Raw genomic sequence first — 15,999 nt, forward strand, 5'->3', positions numbered from 1 at the left:
GGCACGGCGCACAGATACGACGGCGCATAGTTACACTTACGCGGCGTATCTCGAGATACGTCGGCGTAAGTGCTTTGTGAATTCGGGCCTTAATCTTCTTATATTCTGCCTTACCTGGTCTCTCCTGTAGCCCAGGTTCACACTGTGCTGTGGGAGTGAAGCCGTGCAAGTTCAGCTGAACTCGCATGATTTCAATCCCGCATGTCAGTCCCGATTTCGGCTGCGATTTCAGAGACATTTCTGCACAGATGTCAATGTAAACTGCGGCCTGAAATCGCCTGAAATCGCAAAATGTAGTACAGAAACGACTTTTTGAAAGCTGCAGATTCGTCGTTGCACCGATTAGGATGGTGCCAAGTCAAATCGCATGTCAAAACGCACCAGTGTGAACCAGGGCTTAGGCTTCTTGCACACAATACTCCTGTTTGACCATCTATTTTTTTAGCCTTTTTTTTTTTGGTATGTATTTACGCATATTTCCACACATATGCGTTGGTGCAATTTTACGCATTTGCACGCAAAAATTCTCGCATTCCCAATATGTTAGCTGGAAGCTGCCATTTGGATTGTCCCCTAGGAAGCTGCTACCTAAGTGTTCTCTCATTGATATATACATTTCGGCCTGTTTGAGTCCACAAGCCTTAATAAGCGCATTCAACCCCCTATGGTGGTGGATAATTTTCACTGCAGTCATCTACACATGAATCTTGTGATTACCAGTCACAAATAATGGAGTATTGTTTGATTTAAATACTGGGATTTTCTGCACTATATAAGTGGACTGTCAATTTTCTTGGTTCCCTGCACTTTATTTTTGCACATGGCACTTTGTTATATTATCACATGGAATTATTCTAATATTTTTTAATTTAAATGTATAATGTCTATTGTTTAGATTTATCACTTATTAACGCAGCATAGTTACATAGTTAGTCAGGTTGAAAAAAGACACAAGTCCATCCAGTTCAACCATAAAAAAAAAAAAAAAAAAAAATCATACAATCCCATATACCCAAATCTATACTCACAGTTGATCCAGAGGAAGGCAAAAAAAAACAGCAGAGCATGATCCAATTTGCTACAACAGGGAAAAAAAATTCCTTCCTGATCCCCCGAGAGGCAATCGGATTTTCCCTGGATCAACTTTACCTATAAATGTCAGTACTCGGTTATATTATGTACATTTAGAAAAGTATCCAGGCCTTTCTTAAAACAATCTACTGAGCTGGCCAGAACCACCTCTGGGAGGGGAGTCTATTCCACATTTTCACAGCTCTTAGGCCCTGTACACACAAGCAAGAATCTCGTCAGGACGAGATTCTTGGCAAGAATCTCTTGTCGCCCGAGTGTACACACTGACCTTTCAAAAGAACCGCGGTTCTCTTGAAAGGCAAGAACTCGGTGACGTCATTGCGTACGACGACACATTTGATGCCGTCGCCGCCATCTTGCTTCACCCTACCTATGTCGTGGAAGCTACCGCGCATGCGTCAAAGTAATTTTGAGAATGCGCGGGTTTCCACGGCGACAGGTAAGTATACATACTCTCGGGTTTCTCGTCGGGAAACAAGCCGATAAGAATCTCAACGAGAAAAAAGAGAGCAGGTTCTTTTTTTTTCTCGTTGAGATTCTGCCCAGATTTCCAGACGACAAACCTGAAAGCCTCGTACACACCAACGGTTTTCTCGGCAAGAAGCAGTTTTCTTGCTGGTTTTTGCCGAGAAAACCGGTCGTGTGTACGAGGCTTTAATGTGAAGAAACCTTTCCGTATTCGGAAATTAAATCTCTTTTCCTCTAGACGTAAAGAGTGCCCCCTTGTCTTTTGTGTTTGAATGTAAAGTGAATAACTCAACACCAAGTTCACTCTAGGGACCCCTTATATATTTGTACATGTTGATCATATCCCCCCTTATTCTCCTCTTCTCAAGAGTGAATAAATTCAGTTCCTCTAATTTTTCCTCATAGCTGAGCTCCTCCATGCCTCTTATCAGTATGGTTTTCACTTCTCTGCACTTTCTCCAGTTCCCCGATATCCTTTTTGAGAACTGGTGCCCAAAACTGAACTGCATATTCCAGATGAGGTCTTACTTATGATTTGTACAGGGGCAAAATGATATCGCTCTCTCTCTGGAGTCCATACCTCACTTTTTAGGTTCGAACCCAGGTTTCACTCTTAACTCAGTTAAGAGTTTGGGTTCTATCATCACAGCCTCAGTAAAGTAAATAGTGCTTATTCCAGCATAAGCAACATTAAAATAAATCTTGGTATTAATGGTATAGAACAGGTATTGGGATAGGTGTAGCCGCAGTACTGGGACTGCACACTAGAGGTCAGTAACAAACACAGGCATAGTAGCAAGCAGGTAATTGGTAACTAAAGCAGTGAGCATAACATGTGAGCTGCAGTTCAATCTTGAGGGAAACTCCTTAGTACTTTAGCAATGAGCACAGGCTTGAAAGCAAAGCGACAAGCATGGAGAGCAGAGCATAGTAATTGATTTCTATAGCAGAGCACTTGCGGTTGCAGATAGCTGGGCATAGATGTGCGTCCTGGGAGCTTGGACCTGGTTGATGAGAGCGGCTGTGCCGTGTGAAGTCCTGGTGGTCCAGTTCAGGAAGCCGGAGCTCAGTAAAGGTGAGTCTGGAAGCCCAGCTGACAGTGGTGTTCTGTCAGCAATAGAGGAACACCATTCTGTCAGTGTTGGGAGTTTAAATAGGCCGCACAGGAGCGAACCAGGAAGTACCACTAGGTGGCGCAACTCCGCAACCACCGTGGAGAGCAAGGCTGCAGGAAGTGAGAGGATATTCAGGAAGAAGGAAGAAACGAAGAGAGTTGACTGGGAAAGAAGCAACTATAGTAGTTGTACTTAGTGCAAAGTTAATAGGGTGGCGTTACACTTGGGACTCTAAATTATACATACTGCATACAGAAGCCATTATGGTTGATGTGACCATGGGAGATCAATAATACTTTAATGAGTAATTAGTTTTATTACTTTCCAATACCATGCTGTGTTATGTAGAGCCAAGTGTTTTAATTTATCAATAGAGAAAACCACACACATCCATGCTGAAAAATGATACAGCCCTAGTAAATTATTGGATTCCGAGCTATCATCAGTGCTCTGATTTACACTAACATACTTGCACAGGCATTCAGTGTCCCATGCAGATGCTTCGTGCTTTGCTGTCTGGCTGCCTGGTCACTTTGTTCTCCGATAGATAAGCAGCACAGTGTTATTCCAAGGTGATCAGTTCATTGTCTTCCATATATGTTTATCTTGGTTAGGAATCTCAGGTGTGATTGATGAAGTTTAGTACCCTTTCTTAACATAAAGTCAATAAGCAGCTCATAAATACACAGATTTCTCACTTAAGCCAGCCATACATGGATCAACATTCATTTTTTTCAGCAGGAACCAGCTGAATTTCAATTCATGTGTGGGCAGGCTCGTCGACTTCTGTACAGCCATGCATTCGGGTTGTTCACGATTGATTAATGGCAGCAGGCTTTAGCCAGCAGCACTAATCAGTGTATTCCGACAGCAGGTAAGTCTCCCTACTGTCAGAATACATTAACTAACTCAGAGGGGAGGATTTCCCCATTCACATCGAGTGTGTGGATGGGGGGCGGGATTCGGGTCATTTTTTTTTTTAGTTCAACCCACTGGCTGAATGTAAGGCCCCTTTCACACTGCCAGACTGTTCAGGTCTAGCCTAGATCTGAGGAAGGGGGTGCGCTCCAAAACGCGTTAGCTGTACCCCGTGTTCTGTGGATGTCCATGCACTGGGTTTATGGCCTTTTGTCAGTTGCATTTTGTGAGTACCCACTTTTATACAAAAAAAAAATACTATTAAATTATCTCTGGTAATGCACTAGGTGTGCGAGCTTTCCATTTCGGTTTTTCTTGTAGGACCATATAGGTCGCTCCATGCTTGTCTATGGAGCATCGGATGCCAGCGGTGACGATGTCCGCTAACATCCGATCCAATTCGCTAAAATTAGACGGATGGCGATATGTCACCATCCGTCCTGGCGGATCGGATTGGGTGAGATCTGATGAAAACAGACATGCTGTCCGTTTTCATCCGATCTCTCCATAGACAAGCAGCGGAGCTTGGCAGGCCCCTCCCCGCTCATTGAGCAGAGAGGGACCTGTCATCCGCCGACTCAAAAGAGAGATCTCCCGCTGAGCTGGTGAGCTCCGCTGGCAGATCCGTCCCCATGTGGAAGGGGCCTAATACAATTTGAGCCTTTGATAACACTCTCTGTTGACTCCATGGAACCTCAAGCTGATGTTGTCCTTTGTATTAAGGCTTTAGAACTCCTTTCTCCTAAGGGTGGTCTCAGTGTTTCATTTAAGTCAGGACATAGTGTTGCCTTCCTGTTGTCTGACACTGAAGCATCCTAAAGATATTGCTCTCCACTGGCTGGATGTAGTGAGTTTTGTTTTTCTTGCAGCCACTCTGTTTCTGTTACCTGGGGGTTCCCGAAAGGTACAGGCTGCCTTTTGATCCACAATTGCTAGGTGTATTCAGCAGATCATTACTCTGGATGGTACCTCCCTTTCTGTGAAGGCTTACCCAACTAGAAGTGTAATGGTGCTTTGTGGACTTTCCAGCATCAGGCCTTGGTTTCTCAGATCTTAAGGCCTGGTCTTCTCCGCACTTGTGCTAGATTTTACAAGGTGGGTGTCCAGGTCATAGGGGGCACCAAGGACACTTGGAATAGGCAGCCACACACCGCAACAGGATACCAATAAAAACGTCTTTAGTGTAATTTATACAGATGCAGTCAAAGGAATGAATAGAAGGTTAACATGTTTCGCACATCTTGTGCTTAGTCACAACCCAAGGGGGTGCCAGTCTTTGTCGGCAGGTCCTCCAAGTTGCCTCATAGGGATTTTCTCAGTTTATTCCTCTGTTTGTTCCTGTTGTTATTTTGTGTGCCTGCTAGCTGTTTGCTTTTGCCTGCTCCTCGTGGGATTGATTTTGGTCATCCCAATAGTCCTGTGACGTATGATTTAAGGCTCACTTACATGGGCATCAAAAACACTGCATTTGGATCTGTACAACATACAGTATTGTATGCATCTAAATACAGCACTATAGTAATCAATGAGGCGCAATACACACAGCTGCATCTACAAGTAAAAATGTGTGCTGCATTTAGCTGCGTAAAAAAAAAAGTATTAGGACACATCTGTGTCCATGGCTGCACAGATCTGCAGACTTTACAGTATATAAACAGGTTTAACACGTGAAAGCCATTAGATAATTTGTACAAATCTAAATGTGAGTGCTTTAGGTATGTATTTTATGCAGGGCCTTCTTCTAGCTCTGCCAGCAAAAACCTCCATTCCATGCAGATAATACAGGACTGAGGCCTCGTACACACGACCGAGGATCTCGACGGGCGAAACACATCGTTTTGCTCGTTGAGTTCCTTGTTAGGCTGTCGAGGAACTCGACGAGCCAAGTTTCTCCATTCCCGTCGAGGAAAAAGAAGACATGCTCTCTTTTTGGCTCGTCGAGTTCCTCGACAGTTACCTCATTGAAAAATTTACACACGACCGGTTTCCTCGGCAAAAAAAAAAAAAAAAAACAGCAAGTTTCTTGCTGGTTTTTGCCGAGAGACCCGGTCGTGTGTACGGGGCCTGAGTCAAGTTTTGCTGTTTGCCAGTGTCCAGTCACCTAGCGGTGACGCATAACTCAGTGATGAAAGAATTAACTCTTATTTGTCCTATGATGTATTCTATAAAAAGGGGGTTTTATGGGTAAGGTAACAATCCCATTATTCTACAGATACAGTAGAAGACAGCTTTATGCACATTTGTAATATTTCTGGATATCATTAGCAGTTTAATGGTTTCAGTTGTTCCCTGAAGTTACTCTTAATGCAATCTGCAGTTGCAAGTCTTCCATGCCCATTTTTTTGTACTTGCATGGATGTTCAATTCCATGCAATAGGTCGATCAATGTTAAAATTGTACTATTATACTAATGTTTAAATATGTTCACTTTATAGACGTATGTATGCTTTAGATGACATTCAGCCTATGAAGAAGGACCTAGGGGTCTTAAACATGTCAGGCGTCATCTCCTACAGCTACGTGCAACAGCCCTTCATACTAGGGGTGCAACGGATCAAAAAACGTACGGTTCGGATCGTTTCTCGGATCAGAGTCACGGATCGGATAATTTTTCGGATCAGCAAATAAAAAATGTTGTAACGTGGCTCAAGCACTTTCAGCATGTGTTTAACCCCTTCCCGACCGCCGCATATATATATACGTCGGCAGAATGGCACGTACAGGCACATTGGCGTACCTGTACGTCCTTGCCTTCTAGCGGGTGGGGGGTCCGGTCGGGACCCCCCATGCTACATGCGGCGGTTGGATTCCCTCGGGGAGCGATCCGGGACGACGGCGCGGCTATTCGTTTATAGCCGCTCCGTCGCGATCGCTCCCCGGAACTGAAGAACGGGGAGAGCCGTATCGATCGAGTGATCCCTTATATAGGGAGACTCGATCGAGTGATCCCTTATAGCTGCATCGATCGAGTGATCCCTTATATAGGGAGACTCGATCGATGACGTCATTCCTACAGCCACACCCCCCTACAGTTGTAAACACACACTAGGTGAACACTAAATCCTACAGCGCCCCCTGTGGTTAACTCCCAAACTGCAACTGTCATTTTCACAATAAACAATGCAATTTAAATGCATTTTTTGCTGTGAAAATGACAATGGTCCCAAAAATGTGTCAAAATTGTCCGAAGTGTCCGCCATAATGTCGCAGTCACGAAAAAAATCGCTGATCGCCGCAATTAGTAGTAAAAAAAATTTTTTTTTATAAAAATGCAATAAAACTATCCCCTATTTTGTAAACGCTATAAATTTTGTGCAAACCAATCGATAAACGCTTATTGCGATTTTTTTTACCAAAAATAGGTAGAAGAATACGTATCGGCCTAAACTGAGGGAAAAAAAAATGTTATATATGTTTTTGGGGGATATTTATTATAGCAAAAAGTAAAAAATATTGCATTTTTTTCAAAATTGTCGCTCTATTTTTGTTTATAGCGCAAAAAATAAAAACCGCAGAGGTGATCAAATACCACCAAAAGAAAGCTCTATTTGTGGGGAAAAAAGGACGCCAATTTTGTTTGGGAGCCACGTCGCACGACTGCGCAATTGTCTGTTAAAGCGACGCAGTGCCGAATTGTAAAAACCCCTTGGGTCATGTAGCAGCATATTGGTCCGGTCCTTAAGCCCTCGTTTTGCACAACCGAATATGGCCTCATGTCTGCACCTATAAACACACCGATGGCGTTTGTGATGGCTTTAGCCCGGTCTGATTATGCAACAAGGGGCTGCTTAAATGCTGCGCTGATGAGCGGTTGTTGAGCAGCTTTCGTTTTCATTTTCACTCCTGTCAGTGAAACACCAGGGTGATGTCGCTTCATGCGTGGCCATGCTTGATGTGTTTCCACTGTCATATGGCTTTTTTGTGCCACAGTGCCTACACACCATCACGGTTTTATCCACTAACCTCTTTCCTTCATCATTATATTTGACAGGGAAGCCAAAATGCTCTCATACAGGGGATTTAAATGACGCGGGGCGTTCAAGCTCCTCCGTTCCTCCACTCGCCATGACCATGCTGTGTGTGGACTGAACATGCACACAACTTTTTTTTCCAGAAATCAATCCGTGGATCACACGTGTGCGGTTCGGATCAATATCTTCGGTTCGGATCGCGGATCGATGACAATCCGTTGCACCACTACTTAAAACAAGAGGGCATTTATAGTCATGCCTGTATTATTGTACTACAATTGATTGTATTATTTTTGTTTTCAATAAATAATACTTTTTAAATACTCACCTGGTCTGTCCTCAAAATCCTGAGGGGTTATGCTGTGCCTATGAGGACTAGGTTTGTCTTTTGATTTGAATGTATTACAATGAATAACCTCTTATTGACATTGCTTCCTAGAAACAACAGTGTGGAAGAAGAGATCGGGAACCCATACTGGAGTGTGCGGGCTATGGTGAAGCAATATGAAGGTCATAAAGGGAGTGCATCTCCTTCTGAGTCATCCGGGTAGGCTTGTGCTTTTATATTGATTTCTGCAGTAATAGAACATTTGTTTTTAAATGTAAACCAGTGGTTGGATTCTGATTGGCTGATAAGGGTTACTGCATTTAGCGATCAGCAATTGGGAACAAGTATTCTTCATTTAATGAGGTTGGCTATGCACTGTACTTTACATGTGTATAGATGCTATTAGATCAGGGGTGGTCAACTTACTTATATATATAGGGTTCCAAATGCAGCTCCTGACATCACCAAAGGGCAGCAATTTAAAATTCTGTGAAAATAATGCTATGGGCACCTGTCAGAGACGGTAGATATGCACCAAACGATAGTCAGAGACTGCGAACATGCTATGGGAGATTGTCGGAGAATGTGGAAATGCTTCAGAAGACAGCCGTAGACTGGAGGTCGCTGTTGATACAAATGTATAAAGCACCCCCCCAATTCCTGTTGCTCAGTGTTGAGAACATTCAGTGATAACCTTAGAACAGGGTTGGTCAATTTACTTAATATAGGAGGCCTCGAGTTTAGCCTCTAACATAATCAAAGTGCCACACACAACGTTCAGTTATTATAATATTACAGTAATAGACCAAACAGAAAAAGTTCTGAAGAAAATTATCCCCACAACATGATTCTGCCACCACCATGTTTAACGGTGGGGATGGTGTGTTCAGTGTTAGTTTTCCGCCTCACATAGCATTTTGCTTTTAGGCCAAAATGTTGGTCTTATCTGACCAGAGCACCTTCTTCCGCATGTTTGCTGTGTCCCCTGCATGGCTTCTCACAAACTGCAAACTGGACTTCATATGGCTTTTCTTCAACAATGGCTTTCTTCTTGCCACTCTTGCATAAGACCCCTTTCACACTGAGGAGTTTTTCAGGCGGTACAGCGCTAAAAATAGCGCTGCTATACCGCCTGAAAAACTCCTTCACTTTCTACTCAATGTGAAAGCCCGAGGGCTTTCACACTGAGGCGATGCGCTGGCGGGAGAGAAAAAAAATCTCCTGTCAGCAGCATCTTTGGAGCGGTGAGAGGAGCGGCATGTATACCGCTCCTTCACCGCTCCTTCCCATTTAAAACAATGGAAAACCGCGGCAATACCGCCCGCAATGCGCCTCTGCAGAGGCGCATTGCGGGCGGTATTAACCCTTTATCGGCCGCTAGCGGGGGTTAATACCGCACCGCTAGCGGCCAATTCCCGCGGCAATCCCGGCGGTATAGCGCTGCCACCGCGGCTCCCGCTCCAATGTGAAAGGGGCCTTAAGGCCAGATTTGTGGAGTGCACGACTAATAGTTGTCCTGTGGACAGATTCTCTGCAGCTCCTCCATGGTTATCATGAGCCTTTTGGCTGCTTCTCTGATTAATGCTCCCCTTGCCCGGCCTGTCAGTTTAGGTGGACAGCCATGTCTTGGTAGGTTGTGTCATACTCTTTGCATTTTCCAATGATGGATTGAACAGTGCTCTGTGAGATGTTCAAAGCTTGGGATATTCCTGCCAACTGAACTAGTGTGAGAGTGGGAGCATCCTGGGAACATAAAGTAAATACTAATTGATTCCTTGCTTGTGGTGAATGATTTCTGCCAGTGACCTTAAATGTCTTCATGCAGTACTACTCTATGTTTGCCCTTCTTGTCTTCACTCCTGGGTTCAACGCATGAGTGCGTTCTGGCTAAGGACTATCCATTGTTTCCATCTGGTGTGGAAGAACCTAGCTGGGGAACGGAGGTTACCTATCAGTACTACATGTGATTTATTAATTGGTGTTCGGTAAGCAGAATATTTACTTGAGGTGGAGGTGCTTCAATCAGCTGTCTTACACTTATTGTGGATTTTCTTTCCAACACAATTCGGTGCTTATATGAAGATTTGTTACGTTCAATCATCTTCTAGCTGATCACAGCTATATGGACTTTATATATTTCTGTGCACTATCTCACTTTTGTATTTTTTAGCACATAAGCACTTTTTCTTGTGATGTGTATAATTGTTTACCTTATCATGTCAGTAATGATTTACACACACTTACCATATTAGCAGCGCAGCATTCATTCTTTTTATATTTTTTTTATAACCTAACCCTACTTAAAACTTTTTCACAACTTTATCCCTGACCTGTCTGGTGTGTTCCTTGGCTGTCATGATGATGTTTGTTCACTAAGGTTCTCTAAGAAACCAGTGGCGTCTCCAGCTTTCATATTTAGGGGGGGCACATGGGGGGACAGGGACAAAAGTAGGGGGGCCAACTATAAAATGCAATTATATATATATATATATATATATATATCTCCTGGGGCCCTTTACTACGATCCCACTATGGGCCCTTTCACATGTTCTGCAGTGAGCTCCCTTCCTACTATACTGGGGCCCCAAGAGATATATGTCACCAGCACACCAAGAAAATATAAGGGTTCAAAGCAGTGGGAGAACTATCAGGGTTGCAAAGGATGTCTTGCCACCGGGCCCTGGTGTTCTGCCACAGTGGGGATCCCCAGCTGTCCTGTCCCTGCTATTTACAGCGCTGGTCTGGCGTCTGTCTCCTTGGCAGCGGTGGCAGTCTATTAGGACCTAGTGCTGGTGACATTATGGGTGCATGCAGGGGAAGGCTGGCACTATTGGTTATGGAGAGCCGAGCCCCCAGCTGGTCACCTAGCAGCAGTAATGCTGTATAACCTTCTCTGTTGACATGCTGATCGGCATGTGATCCAGGTGATGCTCCCAGTCAGATCTAATAAACACAGTATTTATTAGCATCAAGAGTACAACCACATAAATATAATCAACCATATGATCAGCAGCCATGTGGGCTCTATGCCTGTAAAGTGTGGGCTTTGATCAATAAAATTAAATCACTGATATTTATGACTAGGATTTGACTGGGAGCATCACCTGGATTGCATCCCGATCAGCTTGTCAGAGAAGGGTCCACTGCTGCTAAGCAACCTGCAGGAAGCTCAACTGTCTACAACCAATAGAGATGGGCTTGGATGTGTTTGAAATCCCACATGCCCGATCACGCCAGGAAGCCGACACTCCACAGTGCTAATCAATGTATGGGCTGCCTATGAGCTAAGACCAGCCATAGACAGTTTAAATCTCAGCTGGTTCAGCAGAAACTGGCTGAGATTTGAACCATTAATGAGCAGATTCTCTTATAATTATCACTAGTGGTTGCTGTATAGTCACTGGTGATAATCACTGTTTGTCGGGAGAATATAATTGCTGGGCAGGAGGGATATTCCCCTGTCACCACTGTCTGTTGATGGGGGAATCATGCAAGTTTCTTTCCTGCAATCTGTGGATGCAGGAAAGAAATTTGCACCGTATATTATCTGCCTGACTGAAAGTGAAAGTAAATTGTGAATGTTTTGAAAGAACAGGAGAGGGGGAGGGAGACAGATGGGGGGGAAAGGGATGGAGATAATGTAGTTCAGTGATTACAGTGTACTGCAGTCTGCAGTGCACACACTTAAACACGGCCCAGGCTATAATATCTGGTTGTGTGAGCGCTCGCATTATGCAGTGTCGGCGAGCACAGGGAGGGGGAGGAATCCCCCGCAGAGCTGACTGGAGACGCTCTCCCTCTCGGGGAGCAAAATACAAAAATGTGGGGGGGCACATGGTGGGGCACAGCATGATGTTGGGGGGGTCAGGGCCCCCTCTGGCCCCCCCCTAGGGACGCCTCTGTAAGAAACCTCTCAGGGTTTCGCAGAACAGCTGTATATATACTGAGATTAAAATTACACACAGGTGGACTCTATTTACTAATTATTTCACAAAAGTGAGTACACCCCTCACATTTTTGTAAATATTTTATTCTATCTTTTCATGTGACAACACTTAAGAAATTACACTTTGCTACAGTGTAAAGTAGTGGATGTACAGCTTGTATAAGGCCTCATGTACACTGCTGCCAAAAAAACGTTTAGGAGCAGTTGGGCATTTTTTTCAACTGCTCCTGAACTCTCCTCTGTTATCTTATCAGTCCATGTACACAGGGTCGTTTACAATCGCTTCTAGGCAGCTGCGTTTAGAGGCTTTTTTTGGATGCAAAAAAATGGGTTCAGAAGCTGATTTTAGAGGCATTTCAAGTGCCAAACGCTTCTAAACGCGAGTTACCACTTTTCGTTTACAGGCGTTTAAAATTTTTGGCTATTTAACCACTTGCCGACCGCCGCATGTATATGTACGTCCACAGAACGGCATGTACAGGCATATGGGCGTACATGTACGTCCCTGCCTTTCCGCGTGTCGGGGGTCCGATCGGGACCCCCCCGCTACATGCGGCGGTCGGATACCCGCGGGGAGCGATCCGGGACGACGGCACGGCTATTCGTTTATAGCCGCTACGTCGCGATCGCTCCCCGGAGCTGAAGAACGGGGAGAGCCGTATGTAAACACGGCTTCCCCGTGCTTCACTGTGGCGGCTGCATCGATCGAGTGATCCCTTATATAAGGGAGACTCGATCGATGACGTCAGTCCTACAACCACACCCCCCTACAGTTGTAAACACACACTAGGTGAACCCTAACTCCTACAGCGCCCCCTGTGGTTAACTCCCAAACTGCAACTGTCATTTTCACAATAAACAATGCAATTTAAATGCATTTTTTGCTGTGAAAATGACAATGGTCCCAAAAATGTGTCAAAATTGTCCGAAGTGTCCGCCATAATGTCGCAGTCACGAAAAAAATCACTGATCGCCGCCATTAGTAGTAAAAAAAATTCGGCCTAAACTGAGGGAAAAAAAAAAATTATATATGTTTTTAGGGGATATTTATTATAGCAAAAAGTAAAAAATATTGAATTTTTTTCAAAATTGTCGCTCTATTTTTATTTATTTTGCAAAAAATAAAAACCGCAGAGGTGATCGAATACCACCAAAAGAAAGCTCTATTTGTGGGGAAAAAAGGATGCCAATTTTGTATGGGAGCCACGTCGCACGACCGCGCAATTGTCTGTTAAAGCGACGCAGTGCCGAATCGCAAAACCTGGCCTGGGCATTTAGCTGCAAAATGGTCCGGGGCTTAAGTGGTTAAAAAAAAATGCTTCTAAACGCAAACATGGCAAAAGGCCACTAAAACGCAGAATGTAAACATGGCAAAATGGACGTTTTAAACGTGGGTTACTATCTGTCAAGTTAAATTGTTCAGTAGAGGTTGTAAAAACATCCATGTACATGAAGCCTAACAGTGTAAATTTCCCCTCAAAATAACTCAACACGCAGCCATTAATGTCTAAACTGCTGGCAACAAAATTGAGTACACCCCTAAGTGAAAATTTCCAAATTGGACCCAAGGTGTCAATATTTTGTGTGGCCATCATTATTTTCCTGCACTGCCTTACCCTCCCTGGCGGTAATTCCGAGTGTGGATTGGGGTATATTTTCACTACCAAAAGTGGTAACCCCCGAGCCACACTCTGGATCGCATCACAGTATCCTGGGAAAGTTACTTACCTTGTCCCCAGGATCCTGCAATGTCTTCCCACTGTGCGTGCGGGCTGTGTTCTCCGCCTAATGCACTGTGTGCCGGGCTCCGTTCCCTGCGAGCGTTGTGATGCACGGGAACAAAGCCCGGCGCCAAATTCAAAAAGTGAAAAAAAAAAAAACACATACAGTACACTGTAATTAAGTGTTCTTGCATAGCAAGAGCACTTACTGTTATCTCACATATATATTATTCTTATTCTTATTATAGCCAAATTTACCACCCTAACTCCTCCCACAGTTTTTACACTACATAGACAAGTAATATACCAAATTGTTCACGAAATATTGTTGTTTTTGCAGCAAAATTTGTCCCATAGGAATGAATCGCGAAACTAGAGTGTGAGATGACAAAAACTGAAAAATCAGGACATGATTTCTAAACTACCACCACACCCTCATTTACAAGCCGACCTACACAAATTGTATATCAAAACGTTTAGCTATCCCTGCTGCCACTACACATGTCCACGGCTAAGCCATAATCCTGATCGTTTTTACAATATGACCATTTGTTTGCAACTCACGCCATCCATTGACATCCATTGAAATTACAGTCTAGACACCTAAAATTTGAAGGGCAATATTTAAACTGCGACTGTGCCTTCAATTTTAATATTTCAGAGACATACTATGCATCAAACTGTAGATCTGGGTCTTGTGATTCTCACAGCTCTTCGCTGTACGATTTATAGTTTTTAAAATACAACAGTTTGAAGAATGACAAGTATTCAGGAGAAGCAAAAAAATTCTGGTCTGTGCTTAGAGCCAGCATAAACATTGGTTTCCTGGCAATGCTGAGGGGAATTCTAGCTCCTTGTACACAGCTCTGAGGGGAATTGTAGCTCCTCCCACACAACGCTGAGGGGAATTGGCTCAGTTTTTATGGCTCTGCGTAACTTCTGCATACTAGCATACTCAGCATATAGCAACCATCCATAGCAACCAGTCCAAAGAAACCATCAATAGGAACCAGTCCATAGCAACCAGTCCATAGCAACCAAACCATAGCAAGCAATCCATAGCAACCAGTCCATAGAAACCCTCCATAGCAACCAGTCCATCACAACCAGTCCATAGCAGCCAGTCCATAGCAACCAGCCCATAGCAGCCAGTCCATAGAAACCCTCCATAGCAACCATCCATAGCAAGCAATCCATAGCAACCGTCCACAGCAACCAGTCCATAGCAACAGTTCATAGCAACCCTCCATAGCAACCAGTCCATAGCAACCAGACCATAGCAACCAGTCCATAGCAACCAGTCCATAGCAACCAGTCCATAGCAACCATCCATAGCAACCAGTCCATTGCAACCATCCATAGCAAGCAGTCCATAGCAACCAGTCCATAGCAACCATCCATAGCAACCAGTCCATAGCAACTGTCCATAGCCCCCATCAATCGTGGTTGATGGGGGCAGTTTTTGACAGAGCAGTTTTGATGGGGCAATAGAATGGTGCCGTTTTGATGGTGCAGTTTTGATGGGGGCAGTTTTTGATGGGGGCAGTTTTTGATGGGGGCAGTTTTTGATGGGGGCAGTTTTTGATGGGGAAATGGATCGACACACTGTTGGATCACATTTACATCTCCAGGGGCACTGTCGCCAGACAGGAGTATTGGTGGAGGCAAGAACACGTCACACAATTTCCCCAGAAATTTTTGCTTTTCTAGTATTACAGGTAACATTACTGTATCAAATCATTTCACATCCCTTTTGTCCCTAGTGGTTTGTCCAGTGTCCTGCATGCAGTTTTATATTATATATACTGTTCTTTCTGCCTGTAAACTAGAGAATGTTCATAGCAACCAAAAGCGTCCCTTTACGTCAAAACTGGCGATAGTAAATAAGAACACTTGCAGAATTCAGCGATAGTGATTTGTGGGGAAATTTCTCATCAGACACTGAAAGTAACGACAGCGACAATTCTGCAACTGAGCAGATTTCAGTGTTTTTGATTTAACCACTTAAGCCCCGGACCAATATGCAGCCTAAAGACCCAAGGGGTTTTTACAGTTCGGGACTGCGTCGCTTTAACAGACAATTGCGCGGTCGTGCGACGTGGCTCCCAAACAAAATTGGCGTCCTTTTTTCCCCACAAATAGAGCTTTCTTTTGGTGGTATTTGATCACATCTGCGGTTTTTAGTTTTTGCGCTATAAACAAAAATAGAGCAACAATTTTGAAAAAAAAGCAATATTTTTTACTTTTTGCTGTAATAAATATCCCCCAAAAACATATATAAAAACATTTTTTTTCCTCAGTTTAGGCCGATACGTATTCTTCTACCTATTTTTAGTAAAAAAAATCGCAATAAGCGTTTATCGATTGGTTTGCGCAAAATTTATAGTGTTTACAAAATAGGGGATAGTTTTATTGCATTTTTATTTTTTTTTATTTTTTT

At 43.8% G+C, this 15,999-nt stretch overlaps 1 protein-coding gene across 2 annotated transcripts in view; it reads left to right on the plus strand.

Moving 5' to 3' along the window:
• DIXDC1 (DIX domain containing 1) overlaps positions 1–15,999 on the plus strand; it is a 231,373-nt gene that overhangs the window by 87,932 nt on the left and 127,442 nt on the right. For both annotated transcript variants that reach the window (XM_040325415.1, XM_040325416.1), the window contains exon 5: positions 8,004–8,111. In XM_040325415.1, coding sequence (XP_040181349.1) covers positions 8,004–8,111 — 108 coding nt within the window. The remainder of the gene's footprint in view (positions 1–8,003; positions 8,112–15,999) is intronic.

Source organism: Rana temporaria, chromosome 10, assembly GCF_905171775.1.
Source record: "Rana temporaria chromosome 10, aRanTem1.1, whole genome shotgun sequence".
Lineage (NCBI taxonomy): Eukaryota > Metazoa > Chordata > Amphibia > Anura > Ranidae > Rana > Rana temporaria.